Source organism: Fonsecaea pedrosoi, assembly GCF_000835455.1.
Source record: "Fonsecaea pedrosoi CBS 271.37 unplaced genomic scaffold supercont1.3, whole genome shotgun sequence".
Classification (NCBI taxonomy): Eukaryota; Fungi; Ascomycota; class Eurotiomycetes; order Chaetothyriales; family Herpotrichiellaceae; genus Fonsecaea; species Fonsecaea pedrosoi.
Window position 1 is genome coordinate 2,725,869 of NW_013550613.1, and position 20,929 is coordinate 2,746,797.

General features: G+C 53.6%; 8 protein-coding genes across 8 annotated transcripts; 4 read left to right on the forward strand and 4 right to left on the reverse strand.

Moving 5' to 3' along the window:
• Positions 1 to 333: 333 nt before the first annotated feature.
• Positions 334 to 2,398, reverse strand: Z517_04907 (uncharacterized protein; the record flags this gene model as incomplete). Its single annotated transcript, XM_013430235.1, has 2 exons — positions 334 to 1,203; positions 1,781 to 2,398. 2 exons carry the CDS (start codon positions 2,396 to 2,398, stop codon positions 334 to 336), a joined length of 1,488 nt encoding a protein of 495 aa, XP_013285689.1.
• Positions 2,399 to 2,971: 573 nt separating this feature from the next.
• On the forward strand, positions 2,972 to 8,218 carry Z517_04908 (uncharacterized protein; the record flags this gene model as incomplete). The annotated part of the gene is made up of 1 exon (XM_013430236.1): positions 2,972 to 8,218. The coding sequence occupies one exon, from the start codon at positions 2,972 to 2,974 to the stop codon at positions 8,216 to 8,218; it is 5,247 nt and encodes a 1,748-aa protein (XP_013285690.1).
• Positions 8,219 to 8,838: 620 nt separating this feature from the next.
• On the forward strand, positions 8,839 to 9,978 carry Z517_04909 (uncharacterized protein; the record flags this gene model as incomplete). Its single annotated transcript, XM_013430237.1, has 1 exon — positions 8,839 to 9,978. The coding sequence occupies one exon, from the start codon at positions 8,839 to 8,841 to the stop codon at positions 9,976 to 9,978; it is 1,140 nt and encodes a 379-aa protein (XP_013285691.1).
• Positions 9,979 to 10,528: 550 nt separating this feature from the next.
• Positions 10,529 to 11,980, reverse strand: Z517_04910 (uncharacterized protein; the record flags this gene model as incomplete). The annotated part of the gene is made up of 1 exon (XM_013430238.1): positions 10,529 to 11,980. One exon carries the CDS (start codon positions 11,978 to 11,980, stop codon positions 10,529 to 10,531), a length of 1,452 nt encoding a protein of 483 aa, XP_013285692.1.
• Positions 11,981 to 13,488: 1,508 nt separating this feature from the next.
• Positions 13,489 to 14,518, forward strand: Z517_04911 (uncharacterized protein; the record flags this gene model as incomplete). Its single annotated transcript, XM_013430239.1, has 2 exons — positions 13,489 to 13,782; positions 13,886 to 14,518. The coding sequence occupies 2 exons, from the start codon at positions 13,489 to 13,491 to the stop codon at positions 14,516 to 14,518; spliced, it is 927 nt and encodes a 308-aa protein (XP_013285693.1).
• A 157-nt stretch (positions 14,519 to 14,675) lies between these two features.
• On the reverse strand, positions 14,676 to 16,412 carry Z517_04912 (uncharacterized protein; the record flags this gene model as incomplete). Its single annotated transcript, XM_013430240.1, has 1 exon — positions 14,676 to 16,412. The coding sequence occupies one exon, from the start codon at positions 16,410 to 16,412 to the stop codon at positions 14,676 to 14,678; it is 1,737 nt and encodes a 578-aa protein (XP_013285694.1).
• A 1,482-nt stretch (positions 16,413 to 17,894) lies between these two features.
• Positions 17,895 to 18,873, reverse strand: Z517_04913 (uncharacterized protein; the record flags this gene model as incomplete). Its single annotated transcript, XM_013430241.1, has 2 exons — positions 17,895 to 18,636; positions 18,698 to 18,873. 2 exons carry the CDS (start codon positions 18,871 to 18,873, stop codon positions 17,895 to 17,897), a joined length of 918 nt encoding a protein of 305 aa, XP_013285695.1.
• Positions 18,874 to 19,571: 698 nt separating this feature from the next.
• On the forward strand, positions 19,572 to 20,122 carry Z517_04914 (uncharacterized protein; the record flags this gene model as incomplete). Its single annotated transcript, XM_013430242.1, has 2 exons — positions 19,572 to 19,629; positions 19,689 to 20,122. 2 exons carry the CDS (start codon positions 19,572 to 19,574, stop codon positions 20,120 to 20,122), a joined length of 492 nt encoding a protein of 163 aa, XP_013285696.1.
• Positions 20,123 to 20,929: the final 807 nt, after the last annotated feature.

The window sequence follows — 20,929 nt, forward strand, 5'->3', positions numbered from 1 at the left end:
TTGTAGACCAGGATTTGACAAGAGGAGAGATCTCTACAAACAATGAAAATGGGTGCGGTGCATTGGGATGCTGCTGTTGACAGTTTTGCTCCGAGGGGGGGAGGGGGAAGAAGGGGGAAGAGGTAGGGAAAGAAGGTCCTCAAGGAGAAGAAAAACCAAGAGAAAAAGAAAGGAAAAAAAGAAGAGGGAAAAGTTGCAGTACTTGTATACACGGCGGATCTGGACTGAATATAGAATGAATAACCTTTCTAATTTCCGGGCGCGACATTGAACCCGTCCAGATGCCTCCAAATTGTGCGGTCGATCGCAGATGGCGGCACCATGTCAGAACCATCAAGAGTCTTCAGGACCCAGCAGGTTCGAGACATATTGATATGTGCCGAGAAAGATTGCGCCGCCCGTACTGATCCAGCCGACACGGGGCACGAAGCCACGAAACAGACCCGCCGCGCCCTCGTCCCTCCATATCTGCTGCAGTACTTTGAGGGGGCCGGCACGAGCAGAGGCACTGCCTACCTCCTTGCGAGCGAGCATGATGCGCGTCTTCAGCACGTCGAGCGGTGTCGTGAACCCGGCGGCGATGCCTCCTGCGACACTGCCAAAGATTGCGCTCTCGGACGCGGTGACCAAGCCTTCATGGCGTCCGGTGAGTCTGTGCTGTCGGTCCGAGTATGAAGCCTTGAAGTATTCCCACAGGCTGAACTGGGTGATGGTGAAGGGTATCTCGCGCATGATAGTCACTCCGCCTCCTCTGTAGAGCTCCCGGACCATGGTCGCGTAGCCATCGGTCTTTCTCAACCCCAGTATGTCCTGCAGCGCGAGCAGGGCCGAGCCACCAAAAAGCCCGGCCTGGGCCCGTTGCTTGACGACCTCGGTGGGCACGCGGATCGCGCAGGCCGCGATCTCTCCGAGCGACGAGGCCAGCATGTGCGTCGAGGCCTGCCGCGAAGAAGACTGCGTCGTCGGATCAATCAGTGCTCTCTTGACGCCGTCATACACGACGAAGAAGGACGCAGCCGACGGCATCGAACCGAGCAGCGCCGACGGGAGCCCGGCGTACATGCTCCGCAACGTCCCCTGGAGGGTATGGCGTGGGAGGATGGACGCATGTTTGCTGGTCGTCAGGTTCGACTGGAGGCGCGTCTTGATCGTGTCGAGAGGATATAGCGAGAAGTCGACCGTGAGGCCGGCGAAGGCGCCCGCCTGTTCATCATGGCCATGCCGTCAGAAAATCATGGCTCGGTCGACATGCGGAGGAGGGAGGAGGAGGGATTTACGATGAGGGACCGAGTCCATGGCGTGTTCACGACTGTTTCTCCCCCTCGGGGAGCTGCTTGCAGGGTCACATCATGCTCGATCATTCCTGGAAGTGCCGATGCCTTGGAGAGGCAGGAGGCGGCCCTTTCACTTTTGGATGCTTGAGTTGCAGGTCGGCGTTGCGGAGGGAAAGTAGGAGCACTTTGTAAATGGAGTTCAATATACTTTAGCTGGTGACAATTTTCAAATGACAGGGCCGTGATCGGTCTCTCGGTCTGTCAATGTCCGAATCGGGCAATGTGTCGTGCCTCACGAGATGCTAACAATTATATTATTCCTTTCTTACATGCCGAACCTCAGACACCTCCGAGTATCTCGCATTGTATAAGGCTATCATGACCAACATACGGCACACTCAAGAGAGTTTGAACCTGGTCAGGATTGAAATATGTAGTCTTCACGCCCTGGACCACCAGAACGTTTATTTATTGCACTACTTTCAGTCTTCCACAGCTCGAGTTACATCACCTGTATGGTGTCTGATCAGAAACCCGCCGTCTCCCATTCTCAGTAGAGTCTTGATCCAGTCAACACCAAAGTCCCACCAGCCATGTCGGTCTGGCTTTGCCAATTTGACAAATTCCAGATCGAGGCTACCGACAGTAATATCGACAAATGCCTGTGGCGTATCAAGGTATTCGTGGTTCAGGTATGTAAGGTTTGTACCGCAACGTGAGCAGAACGCCCTCGTTGCGCTATCAGTGCAGCAAAAGCGCGATACATAATTCGAGGAAGAGCTTTCCGTCTCACTGGCAGGACCAACAGCGTCGCGGGTAGACAAACGAAGAATTTGCTCATTGCCCGCAGTTTCTTTCAGTTGCATGTCCCATTCCACCCAGTCGACGGGGATTATGAGCCAACATTGAACCAAACAGCCAGCTTGACGTCGGCAATCACCACAATGGTCGATGTCAATCAAAGGAAGTCTCGTTTGGATCTTTTCGGTTGACGAGATGGGAGTCTCGAGGGCACCAGGAACAGCAGGGCGGTTGTCCCAGGCTGGAACTCTGACAGTGTATCGGATGGCCTGGCAGTAGCAGCCGCCAGTGAGATTGACGGCCTCTCTAGGGAGATACGACATCTTGCGACAAAGGAACTTGTCCACGTGAATACTTGTGACTGAGAGGTGTGTGAGGAAGGGTGCGCTGCGACGGTTCAGGTTAGCGAGCACCGACGCAGGTAAGAACTTGCCTTTAGAGTCTTTGCCAGGCTGTCTAAGAGCATAGAGTATCGTCTCTCTTTCAAGAGTGATGGATGAAACCAGTTGAAGTGAAAGGCGGGGATGAGTGTTGGCAAAGATTGGAGGATGGCCGTTGCCTGGCAACAAACCGGTGTGTGATTGTGGGGGCAGCAAAAATATCCGAAACGGACCCAAAAGTGTCGGAAGAGGCTCGACACATGATTCTGAACCGCGTCGCGAGTCTCTTCATACACACCGGCCACTTATGTCCCGCATGCTCTATGATAGTTCCCACACAGTCCACCCACCCTCTACACCCTCTTCAGCTATGGTTACAGGCTACATTGTTTTTCTGTATGCGATATTCAGATCGTCGGCTTGAGCATTATCCTGGTGCTCCTTGTCGCGATCCTGGTACCCATTGCGAACACCCAGTCGCACCAATTGTTCATATCTCATTCAACCACATCCACAATGGAGCCGTGGCTCGATTCCTTGTCAGAAGACTGGAAGTCTGAACACCGCTCATCCTCCCCTGCGCTTTCTCTCGCAAGTAATCCTCAGCATGGTAGTGTTGCACTATCCCACTCACAAAGTCGCATCCCGCACCTCGCCAACAACATCCGTAAAGAATCGTCCAACGGGAGCTTTCTGAGACATAGATCAAGTCGTGGACAAGCCCGCCAGAGCAGCAAATCCATCCTCCGCGAACGGAGCGCCTCCAGTCTCAACCTGCCGAATGTCCTCAGTTCACAGAAACAGTCAAGCCTGCCGCGCCGAACATCAAGTGTTTTCTCTGATTCCCAGAACTCAGTACAACATCACTCCATCCACGAAAAACCCTCGTTGGCGGAAACACCAGAATGGAAGAGACGGCTGGTTGCAGGGGAAGACATCAATAGCGACGGCTTCGATCTATTCTCGCCTTCAAAGTTAGAGGGCGTTTTCAAACAGCCGAATTCATCGCAGTTACAGAGTGATAGGGTCGAGCAACCTGAGACTGGCTCAGTCCGGAAGCCGTTCAATCTGCCTGCAACCAATCCCTTTCCCGAACAACAATATTCCAGCTATCGAGTCAACAGAAGTCGGTTAAACCTGGAGATTTTGGAAGAGGTCAATGAGGAGGAAGAGGCGGAGCATCAACACTTGTCTGCAGTATCATCGGACCTCGTAAGGACTGGTTCTCTCCGAGGCTTGGTGAAGCAACGAGTCCAATCCCTCGAGGGTGCTGAGAAAAGTCGCTCTACGCCGTCATCACCGAGGGGCTATAATGTGCAGGATCCACGATGGCGAACGATCAGCGGTCAAGAAGAATTGCGAAACGAGTTCATTTCTCCAGTCACGGTGTCGAAACAAAACTCGATCCGTGATACAGTGCTACGCACAGATATTGATATACACGCATTGAAAGGTAAATTGCAAAGTGCCGCTTCGAGGGAGGATGACCGGCCGGGTTCAAGCTTGAGCGACAGCCGCATCAGCTATATGGACAACAAAGATCCCGAAAAACACTTCCAGGATGAACCACTGCCTGATCTGACCTCTCAATCTTTACCTGACGACTTGTCTATGGGCACGCAAGATTTCATTACAGGTGGAGGCTTCATAAATTCGCGACGTGGCGGCCGTTCGAATGAAGCATCGTTCCTCCGCAAGAGTCTCAGCCTCAGTCAAGAGCCTTCCCAAATTGAGCCGCACCAGAGACCCGATTTTCAGTTTTACAGTTCGCCGCCCCCCGCTTCACGAGCCCTTGATGATAGCATAGATCAAAGCAGGCTCAGTGCAAGTGCGCCAACAACGCCGCAAGATACGAGTGTTATTCATCACACAGAGAATCAGCTTCGGCCCCCATCCTCTGGAAGCCCCTTGAAGTTGTTCGGAAATCGAGACACGTACACGAACAATAAGCTCATGCGTATCTTGAGCCATTTTGAAGAGCCTGACGAATCGCGTGAGAAAGTGACTGCACTTACGTCGTCGGAGGAGGCACAAGAGACCGAGTTTCGCATGAGTCAATTTGGGCAGGGTGAGCTTGACGGATTTGGCTTTGAACAAAACATTCGCAGACCATCCCCAGTCGAACAAGCAGTAGTGAAGCCGGAGGATAGAATCTTCAAATCTCTTTCGTCACAGTCGTTGCATGTCTCTGAATCAAACCCCGGCGCAGCCGCAACAGAAACCGCCCTCGAAGTGGATCAGGGAAGCACAGAGCAGAAAGAAATCATCGCCCACGCCGAGAAAGAGAGAATAAACAAACGACGAAAGACACTTGTCGACGGCCAGGTGTCGCTACCAACCAACGAGGTTGAAGTCAAGATTCCCGAGCTGGGAGAAGCAGCCACATATGCTGGGAAGAAGAGAAAGGATGCCCGGCCTGGTGACGAAGGGTTCGAGGCAGATCCAGAAGTCCTTGCTTCACGGGATCTTTTAAGACCGAAATCGGCGAGAAGATCTTCTTCCATCAGTCGGGTCACGGTAGTACCAGGTGCCGAAGTTGTTGAAGCAGGACCGGGACCCCAAGTGGTCAATGAAGACCTCACAGAAGCTCTGGCTGCAGAGCTGGCCACATTTGCGCAGGAAGCAGCCCAAGTAAACAATGATTCGCGCAAGCCATCACTGGCCACGAAGGACTACATGGAGGAAGCCAACAAGGTCATGCAGTTCATTCGGTCTCGAGGCAAGCCAAAGCCTGTTGCTGCTCTGCCAGATATTACAGAGCCGGCCGACGTGTCAGAGCTGAATGCAGATGCCATTCTGGATCTTGATATCGATGCAGACTCTACGAAGGACGACTTCTCTCGACCACCGTCTCGAGAGCATGTGCAACGGCACCCCCAGGACCGTCGTCATGCACGCCACGACTCCAGAACAGCAAGCTATCTGCGGAAATATCGTGAAGACGACATGGACGCTCTGGGTAGCACCTCGATGTTTGGCACACTCCCACCAGCACGTGAGGCCGTGTCTTTGAGTGCAGAAGCTGAACCTGCAGCTCTAGAGGAGATTCAGGAGAGCGATCCGCCAAACATTCGCATTTTGAATGCCACCGAAACTGTTAGGAAACGCAAGTACTCAAGTTCCACCATTGGGGGCCAACAAGATTTGACACTGGATCGTCTCTCACACGCTCAACAATCCCATAACAGCTCCACTCAGCAGTCGTTTCCTACGCGGTCGTCTGCATCCGGCCAGAAAGGAGTCATCTCTTCTGGTACCGTATCGATTCCCGACCACGTGGGAACTATGACGTTCGATCATGACAAGAAGGTGTGGGTGAAGAAGTTATCTAGCGAGGACGGCTCGAAATGTACGGACAGACAGCATCGGAAAACCATGACAGAGGATGACCCTTTTGAGGATATCCCTGACTTGAGCATTGACGAACAGCGGGAGTTGCAGTCTCATGGGGTGCTTTCAAAGACTGCCGTAGACCAGAAAGGAGACATGTTGCGGGCCAATGTACGCGGTGCTAATGAAGCATCTCAACTCTCTCCACCCCCGCTTCCGGACCGCAACGTCAATCCTACATGTGAGCAAAGTGGCGATGTACCGGCAGCCGAGGACGATGTCGAGGAAGTCGATCGAAGTTCCCTTCGCTCCAAGGCTTCAGCGCACGAAGCGAAGCTCCACAATGGCATCGCTTCCAAACCTCCGAGTCAGCTCAAAGACGACCGAAGGCAAGCTCGAGCAGTTACCATTGCGTTTTCGTCCCCGGTTGTGTCGGCGGTGAACTACGCCAACTTTTCTGAAGACGACTTCGATGACCTTCCCCGCGAAGAAGATCTGCCCCTTGATGATTCGGCGATCGACTTCGACGCTGAGCACGTTGAGCAAGACCTACCACAACCAGCTGTGCTGCCTAGATCCACAGACTCCTGGAGGAAAATTCATCAAGTGCAACTGCTCAGTCAGGGTTCAGTCACCTTCCAACCCCGAACGATATCGCCTATTGTAGAGGACGATGAAGAACGGTTCCAGCCTCGGATGAGTCTTGTCCACATGAAGCACTCGGATATGGTGACTCCTGCACCACCAAAGACCATCGCCAAACTTGAAAAGGCAGGCAACAAGGGGGCCAGCATTCTGTGTTTGACTCCGCTGTCTGACTTCTCCGTGCACCAAATCGATAAAGCCAAAGACCCCGACCAGAGCTACGTTGATGAAAGAAAACATCCAAATGCACTACGGCAAGCTCATGGCTCGCTAGCATTGGCTGTGGATGAGCTAGTCAAGGCGATAACAGACGCAGCGCCTGAGGAGCTGTTTTGGGACCAGCTCCGTCAGATGACGCTTGCTCCTGGCAGCGTTTCTTCAGTCCACGGCCTGAAAGATTACTGTCCCAGCTTGGAAGAGTTGAGTATGTCCGGAAACAACATTTCCCAGCTGGGAGGCTTGCCGCCCACCTTGCGGATCCTTGACATGGAGAAGAATTTGGTTAATGACCTAACTTCCTGGAGTCATCTCCGTAACCTTCAATACCTCGATGTGTCGGGCAATCGGTTGGAGAGCTTGGAGGGATTCAGTTCCCTTGTCCATCTGCGGAGCCTACGTGCAAACAACAATCAAATCTCAAACATTGACGGAATCCTGGATCTGGACGGCCTGCTTGAGCTAAAACTCAGCGACAACGACCTGACCAAAGTTGATTTTGAGGGCAGTGATTTGAAACGACTGAAGACACTGGATCTTAGCCACAACCAATTGGAGGTGGTTCAGAATATCCACTACTTGCCTGCTCTAGAAGAACTTGATGTCTCTCACAATGCTCTGCAGTTCCCGATGACATGCCATGATATGGATATTCCGTTGCAGAGACTGCGAATTGCCCACAACGAACTGGAAGTGATCTCTCTGAAGCATATGCGAGCTCTTCGATATCTGGATCTCGACAACAACAAGATCAAGGACATTCAGGGGGTGCAGACGGCATATCACCTTGAGTTTTTGTCGCTCAGGCAACAGGCAGAACAATCGGACATTGTTGATTTGGTTCTGTCTACACCTAATGAATGCCGACACATCCGTCTTTCGTCGAACTTGGTGGCAAATGGGACGTTGAAACTCCCGGCATCGCCTCAAAATAATCTGCGCGAACTAGAGATTGCTGCATGTGGCATTTCGGAGCTTCCCGAAAGGTTTGGGCTATTCTTTCCCAACTGCCGATATCTGAACGCCAATTTCAACGCCATCAAGGAGGTAGACCCATTACGAAAGATGGTTCATCTGGACACGTTGCTCCTGGCGAAGAACCGCGTCCAGAGGCTGAGGCGAACTTGCCTGGTCATGTCAAGGCTTCCGTCGCTGCAGCAAATTGATCTACGCGAAAACCCTTTGACGGTGGGATTTTATAGTCCTGCGACAGGTCAAGTGGCACCTTCGGAGTCGGCGCGGTACGACCTGCCTGAGGGGTCGGAGACAGAGGACGCTTGCTGGATGAAAGTGCTTGATGAAATAACGGGTTTACGACGACGCACAATCGAGTTGATGCTTGCTGAGAATTGCAAGAACTTGGTTCAACTCGACGGACTGAAACTTCCACGTGAGCGGTCCAGGTCCGAGGATGAGACATGGAATAAATTGACGGGCCGGGGAGTGCTTGTCAAGCCAACGACCACGATTGTGGAAGCGGCTGGTGGAAATGATGGGAATGCGGAGGTTCCGGATGGTCTTGGGCGGGGTTGTCTGGTTACAGGCGATGACGGGGATGCATTTAATGGTTGATGAATGTACAACAGGGCCGTCTAGGTCGTCTTCTGGGGAAATGATGGGATGGATCGTGCGTTGGGTTTCAAAAGTTACGTGGTTGGTTTGGGTTCTTTTGGAAATTCTCGGGGGTCGAGCATGTTTTGTTGCTTGTTGAGCGAATAATGTTGGAACAGCGCACGATGATCACAGCTTTTGTGTTATTGTGTACAGTATGGACGAATAATGAATCTTTAGCAAACATTCATGTCTCCAGGCACCCACAGGAGCTCTGACCTTTGGACGAGGGAATGCCGGCCTCCCCCTGGATCTTGTCAGCCTTGCCGAGACTTGCGCGGCAGCCTTGTCGGGCCTTGGTGGCATTCCTACCGGTGTTTTGCAGACGGCGCACAGACCCTCTACCAGCCTTGTGCATTGGATCTGCTGCTAGGCTATGCATGTCCCAGCCTGATGACTCGGGACGTGGGAGAATGTGAGCCGCCGACCATGGATTTCTCTGAGGTACAAATAGAGAGAGACTTGTTGGCAGGATTTAATGCGTCTTGCAACTTTCGCTCTCTGTGTCTCCCAACGACTCTATTCCGCAGTGTGTGAGGGGAGATCCATATTTCTCTGAGTATTGTCAGCCCACAGAAACCATGATCAGGTCCTTGTGCGTCTCGGTTGTCTTGTACAGTTGTGCATATGCGTCGCCGATAGCGCAACCACAACCTCAGGCGGTGACGGCAGTGATACCTCCGCCACAGCCACCACCGCCGGGGTGTGCAGGCACGTTTTCAGGCGTGTTTGGTATCGCGTTGACGAATATCTCGGTCCCTGCTTCGCCTTCTACCCCAGCTCCGTCTTCAGAAACCAATCCTGCTGGCAAGCTCCGGGAGAGGCAAGAGGTGCCGCCAGTGCCAATCTTCACAATGGGCGCCGTGTCCCAGAGCGGGGACGGGCAGGTCCAGGGAGGAATGCACACCACGGCCATCACCATGTCGACGACGTCCATGGCGCCAGTGTCGCAGATTGGTGACGGTCAGATTCAGGCTCCGGCGGTTACCGCTGTGTCTGGGACATACGCGACAGAAGCGTCTCTGGTTGTGGCGCCGACGTCGAATGTCCCGGTTCCTTTCCCTCCGCGGGGATCGAACCAGTCCGCAACACCGACAAAGCCGCCTACAGTGCTGGAGCAGGCCTGTGGGGTCTCGACGCGGCTGAACCTCAGTCCAACCTTCCCATTGCCATCACCGTCGCCATCGACATCTTCACCACAACCTAGTATACCAGCTCCCTCCTCATCCTCATCAACCTCTCCCTCTCCCAACGACAGCACCACCTCCATCACCCCTTCAACCTCACCCACTCCATCCCCCTCGCCACGCCTATCCCTCGTGTCCTGCCTCACAGACTCGACCCTGCGCCTGCACCTTCGCGACAACAACCTCTACGACGCCTTCAACCGGACCGGCTACATCGCGTCGAACTACCAATTCCAATTCGACGGGCCCCCGCAATCAGGCGCCATCTGGACCAGCGGCTGGAGTATCTGTCCCGTCGACACAAGCAACAATAACAATGACTTGGGTCCTCGTTCTAGTTCTAGTCCCACTCCCGCTGGCGAGACAAGCACGGTCGACGAGGACGACGGGATACGGACGCTCGCGCTCGGCGGGACCACCACCTTCTGGCAATGTCTCAGCGGCGACTTTTATAACCTGTACACGGAGAATTGGGCCGCGCAGTGTAGTCCGGTCGAGTTGAGGGTTGTGCGTCTGGTGGCTTGTGGTCAGTGAATCTCCCGGCCATTAGACATTTGGGTGTGAGCGATCAAAGGAGGGGGGGGTCCAAGATTCTGGCATGGAGGGTTTTGGGATAGATGGATGGATTGGATGGTTGAATCACGAATTTAATTAGACTAATGAATGATATACCTAATTTCTTTTGGGGTTTTGATGTCTACTTTCTCTCTTGCGGGTAATATTTACAGGAAGTGAAAAGTTGATCGACTGACGTACTTAGGACTGAAGAGCCTGATGGTACATACTCGGTACAAGAGGCTGGGGGTTGAGTTGGCTCGTTAAGGAGTGTTCGACGAGGCTGGAGTCTCCTTGAATACATACCTATGGACGAGGTATAGCGGACATTTCGAGACCTATAAGAGACCGGGTGCCCCTACACCGAGTAGTCTCCTTATTGAACCTCCTACCCTCGCACCGCTGTCAAGTGAGGGACAGTGACACGTTCGCCTCTCCGCTCACCACGGCAGCCGATTCTAATCCCATCTCACAGCGCATCAGGTCTGTGACTTGCTCTACGCCATCTCCCCTGGCCCTTTCTAACTCACTACTCTAAAACACCGCGCACCCCCCACAGGTCCTTGAGGTCATTCTTGTTCCACTCCCAATCGACCGCCTGGAACTTTTGCTCGAGCGCCTCGCGGTTCGCGGCCAGCTTGACCTTCAAGTCGTCCCAGTCGACCTTGACGAGTTTGCCCGCACGCTTGACGATCTCGCCGTTGACCATGACGGTATCGACGTCAGCGGCCGCGGCGTGCGTGACCAGCGCGGCCGAGAAGTCGACGCTGCCGGCCATCGAGGGCGAGTCGGTGCGCACGAGCACCATGTCGGCGCACTTGCCGACCTCGAGACTGCCGATCTTGTCCTCCATGTGCATGGCCGCGGCGCCGCCCAGCGTCGCCATGTACAGCACGTCGTCGGTGCGCGCGGGGATCAGGTCCGGCAGCTTGCCGCGGGCGTGGAAGGCGGCGTTGGCCCGCATGCGCTCCTGCTGCAGGGCCAGGCGCATCGCGAAGAACGGGTCCCCCGAGCAGATGGCCGGCGAGTCGATGCCCAGCCCGATGCGACAGCCGGGGCTGCGGTGGAAGTCGAAGGCCGACGGGACGCCGTGCGACATGGCCATCTCGGACTCGGGCGTGCTGACGATGCCGATCTGGCGGGTGCGCACGAACTCGATGTCCCCCGCCGACGGCTCGCACGTGTGCGAAAGGGTCATCTGCGGTGGCAGCGGCATGGCCTTGTCGCGCAGGAATGCCAGTGAGGGGAGGTTGTAGCGCGGCACGTCGTGGCACGTCACGGGGACGTCATGGTCCCGTGTGAAGGCGAGGATCTCGCGCGCCTCGGCCTCGGGGATCCAGTGCATCGTGTCGAATCCCAGGCCCAGCGTGACCCGGCCGTCGTTTCCCGGCCCGCCCAGCGGCTGCTGGCGCCACAGCGTCTTGAACAGCTCGATCTGCTTCGCGTGGTGCACCGTCATGTCCGGCAGCGTCATCGGGTTGAGCGACGTGGGGATCGCAAAGGGCGACGCGCAGTACACGCTCCGGATCCCGGACTCGATGGTGGCCTGGATGCAGCGCCTCGCGTGGTCTGGAGTGACCACGACGTGCGAGTGGTCCATGACGGTGGTCACGCCGCAGAAGAGCGCCTCGCAGGCCCCCGACAGCTGCGACAGGTACATGTCCTCGGGTCCCAGGAACGTCATGCGCCCTTGTAGGAGGTGTGCGCAGTACTCGAGCAGGGTGTGGTTGCTGACCGTCGACCGCAGCTGGGCCTGGAAGACGTGTCGGTGGGGGTCGACAAAGCCGGGCGTCACGATGCAGTCGGCGGCGTCGATGAATTGAACGGACGCCGCATCTTTGGCTTCGACGTTGATGTCTGGCCCGATCTGAGTGATCAGGCCTCCTTCGACGAGGATGTCGAGCTGGGGGAACGAGGATTTCCGGTCCTGGTCCCACGTCAGGACTCGGCCGTTCTTGATCAGATATCCTGGTCCTGACATATTATGTGTGCAGAGAGAAAGAGGTGGGTGCGAAACAGAGATCAAAAGAGAAGTTAAGAAAAAGAGAAGAGATCAAGCTGGACTTTTGAAGCGTCTTATATGGGAGAAGAGATGCAGAAGTGCGTATCCTCGTACTCTCCCTCCTCTCTCCTCCCTCCTTCAACCCCAGAAGGTCACCCTACCTCTCTCCACAGATCTACGCATCCACAAATCCGCACATCGCATAATGGTTCCATACCATACTGACAAGTGATCCCTCCTGCTCCTGACCAACGGCCTATCCCATTCCATGCTCGGTCATCTCAACCCGATCGAGTCTCTCGGTACGCCGGCACCGACGAAATCGGTCCTTGCGCCGCCCCCTGACCGTCGACCGCGCGTGCCTTGTGCCTTGTAATCCCCCCAAAAATGCGCCGGGCATTAGTACCGAGGGACCGAGTGCAGAGCAGCGCAGATTAGAACGGTAGAGTCCAAAAAGAATATACCGAGCATGAGTACAAGGAAGGGCGTTCATTCTCCAAGAATCTACAGGTGGAGTGGTGACGATGTACGTGTATAGTACGAGTACGGTAAGGTACGTGTATGGCTTCGTCGCGAACCTAGCTTGGTTTGTAGATATGTAATACATCCCCAGTACAATACTTGTGACATGTGTGAGGTGGGGGCACCTCCGGTCTTTCCTATTGCGGTTGACATTTACTTGAGTAGAATTTTCCACTGAGCTGGACAGAACAGAACGGAGGAGAACTGACTTGACTTGGAATCGATGAAGATTTATAAAACACTATATGGAGGGCGACGACGGTACCAACTGACCTCCCATGTGTCTCTCCCTCTCCCTCTCCCCTCCTCGCTAAAAGCCACCAAATGACACGACATATCCTACCTAGAGTAGGTATGTAGTTCGCAGCCAAAATTTGTCATCACGCCGCGCAGCATTTCCGCCTCTAGCTTGTTTGTCGTACTTTATACGGCCGCAACAGATCGATCACTTCCAACTTTCTCACGGGGTTACCAGCTGATAGGTTGAGTGCGTGAGCATCATGGAGACAGGGAGACAGCACAACTAACTGAAGAGCACATGAGGTAGATGGGTGCATGAAAGGTGAGTCTTGCTACCAGTAATGGTTACGGTTAGTAAAGAAAAGGTTGGTTGGATGAAATAAAAATCGGCCCGAAGGTCCCCCCGTCCATGCGCCGAGGCTGAGGCTGAAAAGGGGAAAAGGGGGCGAAATTGAGACGATCATTAATTACACCGAAGCATCCGCACAAAACATAGCCGCGTGTCTATTGTCACGAGGTCGTGTCGGCAGTTCATTCCTTCTAACAGAAAGAAAAGGGAGAAGAGAAAAAAAAAACAAAGGAGAAAAAGGTGAAAAGGATGAAAAAGGCAGATATGGCTTCATCCCAGCAGAGCAGGAGAGCAGAGCTACGCTTGATGCAATACCGAGATACCAGACACCGACAACTAACTAAATCCCTCCCAAGTCCTTCCCCCCAGAACAACCATGTTGGTCCTCATCGTCGGCATCACGGGAAACGTGGGTTCCAAGCTCATCACGCCCCTCCAAGAGCACGGAGCCCAAGTGCGCGGGCTGGCCAGGAACAGATCCAAGCTCGCCTCGGATAAGGCGCAGGCTCTGGAGAGCTTCCACGAAATGGAGGCATGGTACGATGTGCCGGCAATCAAGAAGGCCCTGGTGGGCGTGGACGCCGTCATCTGCGCGTATGGGCCGGTGCCGGAACTCGTCCTGGATGCGCAGTTGCTGCTCGTGCGGTTGATGGAGGAGCAGGGCATAACAGTAAGCAATTTCTCGACCAGAGGTTGCGTGCCTTTAAAGTCAAGAACAGCGACGATTCAGGTATGCAGAAAACTGGATATAATTTGCTGACTTTTGTGTGCAGCGATTCGTCCCGTCCGCTTGGAACCTGGACTGGTCCAACCTGTCATTCGGTGACATCGTATACTACGATCTCTTCCTGGCATTCAAGCGCCAACTCGCCATGTCTTCCCGCATCGAGCCAATGTACATCTTCGTCGGCTTCTTGGCAGAGACTTTCTTCTCCCTTCCCGGCCACGGTGTATTCGACCCCAGCACACATGGAGTCTGGGACCCAGCGGCCGGCAGCCCGTGCGCCGAGTACTGGGGCACGGGCGCCGAAAAGTGGCAGATCACAACGGAGCAAGACGCGGCCGACTTCACCGCCGCGTTGGTCTGTGACCCGTCTCGCGAAGGTGCAGTGTACAGATACTGTTCCTGGGAGTACAGCGTCAAGCAGATCGCCGCGATATATCAGGAGGAAAAGGGGATCCCGGTCAAGCTGAACCGTCTGGGATCCTTACAAGATCTCGCTGTGACGGCTGAGAAAAGTCAGCAGGAGCTCGGTCTGGCCAGGTTTTGGGAGTGGATGGGCTATACCTACCAGATCTGCCAACTCGGTGGCAAAACCATGATGAAGGCATTGGACAACAAGCTGTATCCAGATCTCAAGCATACCACACTGCAAGACTTTCTGAAGCAACATCCGGAGATATAACATGGACAGTAGATACACATCGCATTGATACAGGGCTATCTATGCAAAATAGTAGTAGCACACCTGTTGAGTGGTTTCCAAACTCATTCTGCGAAACTGTTTCGCATATCTGGGAATTGTCTTTATCGCCTTTCCCCCGGCTTTCGGAGAAGATGTATCATGTCTGAGAGCAATCAGGAAACAAGTCGGCTAGATCTTGACCCCAAAAGTCCCAGTTGTCGCCGCAGAAATCATGCATGAAAGCCTGTAGTTCAAGCTCGCTGGGCTTGTCGTCCGAAACTGTGGTTGTGGTAGGTATTTGGTTTGTGCATGTTTGGGTGTAGTCAATGTTATTTGGCATTGACAAGTTCCCAAGACCAGTCGTGGTGGTGACGGAAGCGCCATCACGTCGGATAGCCCTCTCCTGCTCAACACCATTCGGATCATCGAACGGACTCGCGTCAAGGCTGCAAAGATCAGCCCCGTCAAGACAGCCAAGAACGTCTGCTCCATCGCCTTGAGATTCAACCAATCTCGCTCGAAGCTCACCAAGCCGCGAAGCCAGGGTGTCTATGTTTTTCACCATCAACTCGGACGTCGTCCAGAACTTGTGGCTATGGTCCAGAGTGAGCCTCAGGAGGTCGAAGTTGGACTGAGCTAGATCTCGTTCCGCTTCATCTTGCGCGAACGCCTTCTTAAATAACTGGGTGGCTGCTGCGATCCAGAACGTAGATGCAAGGAGTGGATGGCCGTATCCGATGTGGTTGGGTGAAGCTTTTCGGACGACGCGTATGATCTCCTCAGCAGCCTCGAGATATTTTCCCCAGGCTGTTTGATCTTCCGTGAAGCCCAGTATCGCTCGAAGTTTCTGCGTCACCGAAGGACCACTGAGCGACAGATACGCCGACAGTTTCTTGCCTTTGAGGACCGAAGAACCAGTGTTTCGGATGCAGTAGTGATGTAAAATCATGAGTCTACCCAGATGAATCATGGCGTGAATAAGTTGCTTGTCGCAGTCTTCAATCGCCGTCGGTTCGCCGTATGAATCGCCAGAGAGGCAAAATGACAAGTACTTGCCCTGATATGAGAGCTCCGTCGGCAGCGTGGTTTTGAAGTACAAAATAAAATCGTCTAGAACCGCGAGTTTCCGTTCGTCCACGGGGTTGCCACGGCCCGAATCCAGCAAAGGTGAGTCATCCAGCCTGGGTCGTTCGCGGTCGCAGTGGGAGGTTGGATTGGCAGTTGTATGCGCATCGCGAAGCAGCGAGTTGATCACAATATACCAAGCCTTCCCATTAGTGTTTCCACTTTCGAGTAACTTCCGAGTTCGATGAAGAGGATCAGGGTCCAAGAAACAGCTTGACTGGTAGTGTCCTTCATACCACGACTTTTCATTCACTGGGAGGAGTACAGCATATTCTCCATCGTGTATGGACGCTGGGCGTCTACGAACAGTCGAAGCAAAGACGTCCAGTTCCCAAAGAAGCCACCAGGCTCTTCGTTGTTCCTCCTTGCGCGACCACGACTCGGTCCAGGTGTTCTCCTCCAGTTTTGATTTTCCTTGAAGCAGTGAATCTGTCAAATGCAGATTCAGCTCGTGTGCAACGCGGACGCAGGTACCGAGGGATCTCCATGCTCTTCCTCGCGCACTAACGATCATCTCATAAAACGTGATAAGAATGAGCGCTTGAAGAAGTGCGAGGGGAGGCTTGCCGTCACCACATTGATCCAGCTGCTCCTTGGTTATTGTGCAAGCCAGCTTGTAGAAATGATTTGGCGCGTGTGAGATGTCTGGATATCGCGAGTTGAGAGAGAGTCGTAGTCCGGGCTTTTCTTCCACATAATGTGTAGCTATAGCGCTTACTGCAGCGAGTAGAGCTGAGGATGGGCCCTGCTGTATCTGGTTATATACCATGGAGTCGAATGTTGGTCGATGAAAGAGAGATAGAAAGGTTACTTTTTCAAAGTATGTGCTCGTTCTAAAAGTGTCAGTAAGGGCTTTCACTTATTCACGGCGGATATCCTTACAGTTTAAAGAGCATGTCCTTTGAAATGCAGAGAATACGGCAGACGTAGCTTGTGTTGTCTTGCGCAGGCCATGCATACACCGTTAGACTTTCGCTGGGTATCGCATTGTTAGAGGTGGTCAGCGGCGAAATGCTGTATGATTGATCCTCGTGGAAATGGTGCAATACCCAGGATTGCGCCGTCGTCGACTCAGGGCTCGACGTATCCGAGGTCGTGCTGGAACGATCGTGACATACGGACAAGTTCCGTCTCTGACGTTCTTTCTTTCTCTTGACGCTGTTGTTATCCTCTGCCTCCCGGATGTCCTCCTGACTATCTGGTGAATGGTCTCCCAAATGCCAGCAAACCCGCTTTCGGTGCTTGGACGAGTGCGAGCCTGCAATCAATACAGAGAACGAGTCAGATCAAAGTCACAGAGTCGCTTTAGGGAATCGCAAACATCCTCACCCAGTTTAGGACCTGGCTTGTGTTGGATCTCCGGGTAGCAGCATGGCATGGCATACTTTGTGCAGACACGGCAAGCAGGGAGGGATTTATCGCTAGGTAGACCAGTCAATCCCTGCAACATGTGCGGCACGAAGGGACATGAGGGTGATTGTGATGGTTCAGGTAAGGACGGACCATTTGACCTTGCGTCTGCCTCAAGATTAGCATTTTCCAGCAGCATGGTGATCGGGTACACAACCTCCTGCATGAATAACAGGCCATCGTCGATTGATTTTCCGCAGTCATCTTAGTCCCTCTTGCTAAAGTCCACTCTGTCGAAGTGGATGGTGTATGCATGTTCGTTTGAGGTTGACTCACTTCTGTGCGGTCCGACGTCTCGCAGTCAAAACAACCACAGACAGAGGCAGGCATAAAGGGTGCGTGATGGGGGTTCATGCATAAAGTTCCCATGGCTCGCTGAGTTACTTGCGATATGGAAGAAACTGGAGATGTGAAGATCAGGCAGATGTAGATTGCGGAGAGGCTTGCATCGTATGTGAGGCGAGAACCGCCCGCAATCCCAAACAGGAAATACCCCGAAAATGCAGCGACAAGTCGTTGTCGTGGATCCGGGGAATTCGCTTGACCACCCAGGGGAACTCCTCCAGAAGGGATCAATACAGCCTATGGGACAGCAGAGTCGGTTCCGGAGAATGTGGGCTTGAACACTGTTTACCAAAATGGATGGTGTTTTGTAAGAATAATCCACATTTTGCCTGCACAAACTCCGGGTATTGGTGGGCAGCAAAGAAGTATATACCATGCATGTATCTGTGCTCACCGAATGTGCAGTATTACATCCTCGACCAGAGTAGACAGTCCATGACCGGCCGTCCCCCGTAAGACTGACTTCTGCCACCAGTATGCCTTCACCCACTGGTCTTCAGGCGGTTGCTGCCCATTGGGTTCTGAAGTTGTTGAGACCAGCCATCAAGCCAAGGAAGCCGACCAAACCAGTGTTCATGCCTGGAATACCCGCAGGGTACAGGCTGTAGTGAACCGCGACAGGCATCCAATATGCCGCCACCATGAACTCATTCCACCATTTGCGGTCGTAATCTTCCCTCTCCTTGACCGATTTGCTCCCCCGCTTTTCCTTTTCGATCTCTGCCTCGCGCCACAGGCGGAGGAAGTCGCTGGCCACTCCCACTGCCCACGCACGACAGCTCCAGGCAACCCACTTGGCAACTCCTCCTCGCTTCTCAATGACCGACAGAGGGATGACACCTTTGCCGGCCAAGTGGTAGACGTTTTCTAGGGCCTGGAAACCGATATATCCGGCACATTGCAGCAACGCAACCCGGTGAAGGGCCGGGTCCATATCTGCCGAGGTTTTCTTCGACAAGAGCGTCTTCATCCAGATGTAGAGCGGCAGCAGTCCCGTCAAGCGCAGCGAGGTACGAGTATCCGATATAAGAGCTCCAAGCGGCGTGAGAAACGACGTTGCGGCGGATGGGGCTAGAGCCCCGGCGGGGAGCTTCGAAGGTGTGCGACCTATGAGACGCGAGATATATGCGATGACAGCAGCGCGAGCAGGTGCTTTTGAATGGAGGTATGCGGCCAGATAGATGGCATAGTTGAGGGTCGACAGAGCTGCTCCCAGGCCTGCGGTGGTCTTGATCAACCTGTATTCAACACGTTAGTGGAGGCGCGCTCCTTGCTCCATTGATCTCGAATGTCACATACTTGCTGATGCGCAGAATGATCTCGTCGGCCTTGGAGATGGTGGTTTTGACCTCCTTGGGCACCTTGTTCAAGGCCGGGTGATGGGAAGGCTTGATGGGCTCGACCTGGCCTCTGGCCTCGGCAGGGTCCTGGGGGACGACACTGGGGTCTGGATTTGCTGCCTCACTGCTCGACATGTTTGCAATGTGTGTAAAAGAGCTCTGAACAGAGGAGGAAAAGGGGGTTGTCGCTGATATAAAAATCAATGGGATCGGAGGTGGTTGCAGATCCTAAAGTAATCAAACAAATCCCACAGTCTCACGTTAGAAGTGCGTTGCCTATCTCAGGAAATGCACTGAGGAGATCCGTTACAGTCAGATTAAGATCCCAGGGACCGCAAATAGTCGAGGTGGATGGCGGAACATATCCAAGTAATCAAGCTATTTCCCTGTTCTGCTTCTCCTCCTCGATTCTCATTCTCTTATTCGGCTCCGGTCCCCTTCAACCGAGGCTTGTTCGGCTTTACCAAGCCGTTAGCCTTGGCATCCCCGTGCCCCGGTTCCTGCAGTTGTTGGACTGTCTTGAAGTCGAGTACGAGCAGTACGACGCACGTGACTCAGCCCGGCCGCCTCCGCAGTCCTGCCTCACGCCCGTGAAAGACGTCATTGCTCAGCCTCTCACAGCCTCGCCCTAACTCGACTCCAAGACTGCGCCCTTTTTGCCCTCAAACTCTCACTATCGCCAGGCAACCTCATTTCTTCTGTACTCGTACAAGTAGACACGAAAAAATTCTCACCGAGCTCCAGCGGTATATCTTCACGGCCATCACTCTTTGCGTCTGCTGCCTCTTCAATCGATGCCAATTATCATCTCGGAAAATCAAACTACCATTACCATGACATGTGGTGATATCTTCTTGGCTTTGATAGCCGTCCTCTTTCCCCCCATTGCAGGTATGTTAGCCATAACTTTGCTCGTGGTATTCCTCTGCTCATATTCTCATTCATTAAAGTCTGGATCAAGTCGGGCATCTGCTCGGTTGATTCCCTCATCAACATCCTCCTCTGCATGCTCGGCTATGTCCCTGGTCTTCTGCACGCCTGGTACATCATCGCACGTCATCCCGAGCGCGACTTTGATTATGAGGTGATTCCCGATTCCGAACGAGGAGGTCAGGGTGGGCGAGTCACATACTACTACATCCGTCATGAAACCGTCCCTCGGCGGGATTATGGCACTCAAGCTCAGGCGCAAGATCGACCTGCCCCTCCCCCGCCTGCCGGCCAGGGTAGCAATAGACCGGCGCCACCGCCTCCCTCAAACCAAGAGCCTCAAGGAAATGAGCCTGCTGGACCAAGTGTGGGTGCGGGAAGCAATGAGCCTGGTGCCCCGCCTAGCTATTCAGAAGTTGTGAGGGGTGATCACAAGATTCAGACTCAAGATTAAGAACGTCAACTGGGGCATACGATCCGGTGCGGAGGCTATAGGACCAGGCACGCAAATGAAGTTACGTTCATGCTGTATAACTGCGGACGAAGGCGCAGGTGGCAAAGTGCCGGAGGACGATGGCGAAGGCGGAGTATTGGAACATCTCTGGCAAGGAGCAAATGGGGGGGCGTGTGTGGTAGAAAATTTAATCCGCTAATGGTGTATTGCTAGCTCATCTGGACATGGTCCCGAATTGTCAATTGACGACGGTAAATATGCGTTGCATCCTCCTTTCCCAGCGCTCTTTTTCTGGATCAAGGCATATGACACACCTGCCAATCCTATTTGCCCGGTCGGAATAGAAGAAAATTACAGGATAAGAGGTGGATGGGCGTCGAGATTCTAAGGAGGAAATAGAATATCTAGAGCTACAAGTGACGAGCTGTCAGGATACGAGCCTACGAGGCTCGTCCACTACCCAAGCTCCGGTTTGCAGAGTGATGATATTTACCCAATCAAGCTTAGTGCTCGGGTATAGCCGTCTAGATATTTCGTCAACCTGAACGTGCACCTTTGGCATTTCTGGCCAGCCACTCTGTGTACCGAGTACTCTCAAAGACCTTCGGCCGCTCACCAGCTCGTTGATTCTTGATGTTTCTGCTTCAGACTCTGAAAAGTTCTGCAATGACTGTAAAGAGACCCCGCACAGAAGCTGAACGGCTGAGTGCAGCACCCGAAAGCTAGCTTGATCAGGGTCCTAATGTCAGCTAGCCACTGACTTGCCCTTTTCCCCTTGTCGAAGCCCGGATGAGATGGGAGGCAAGA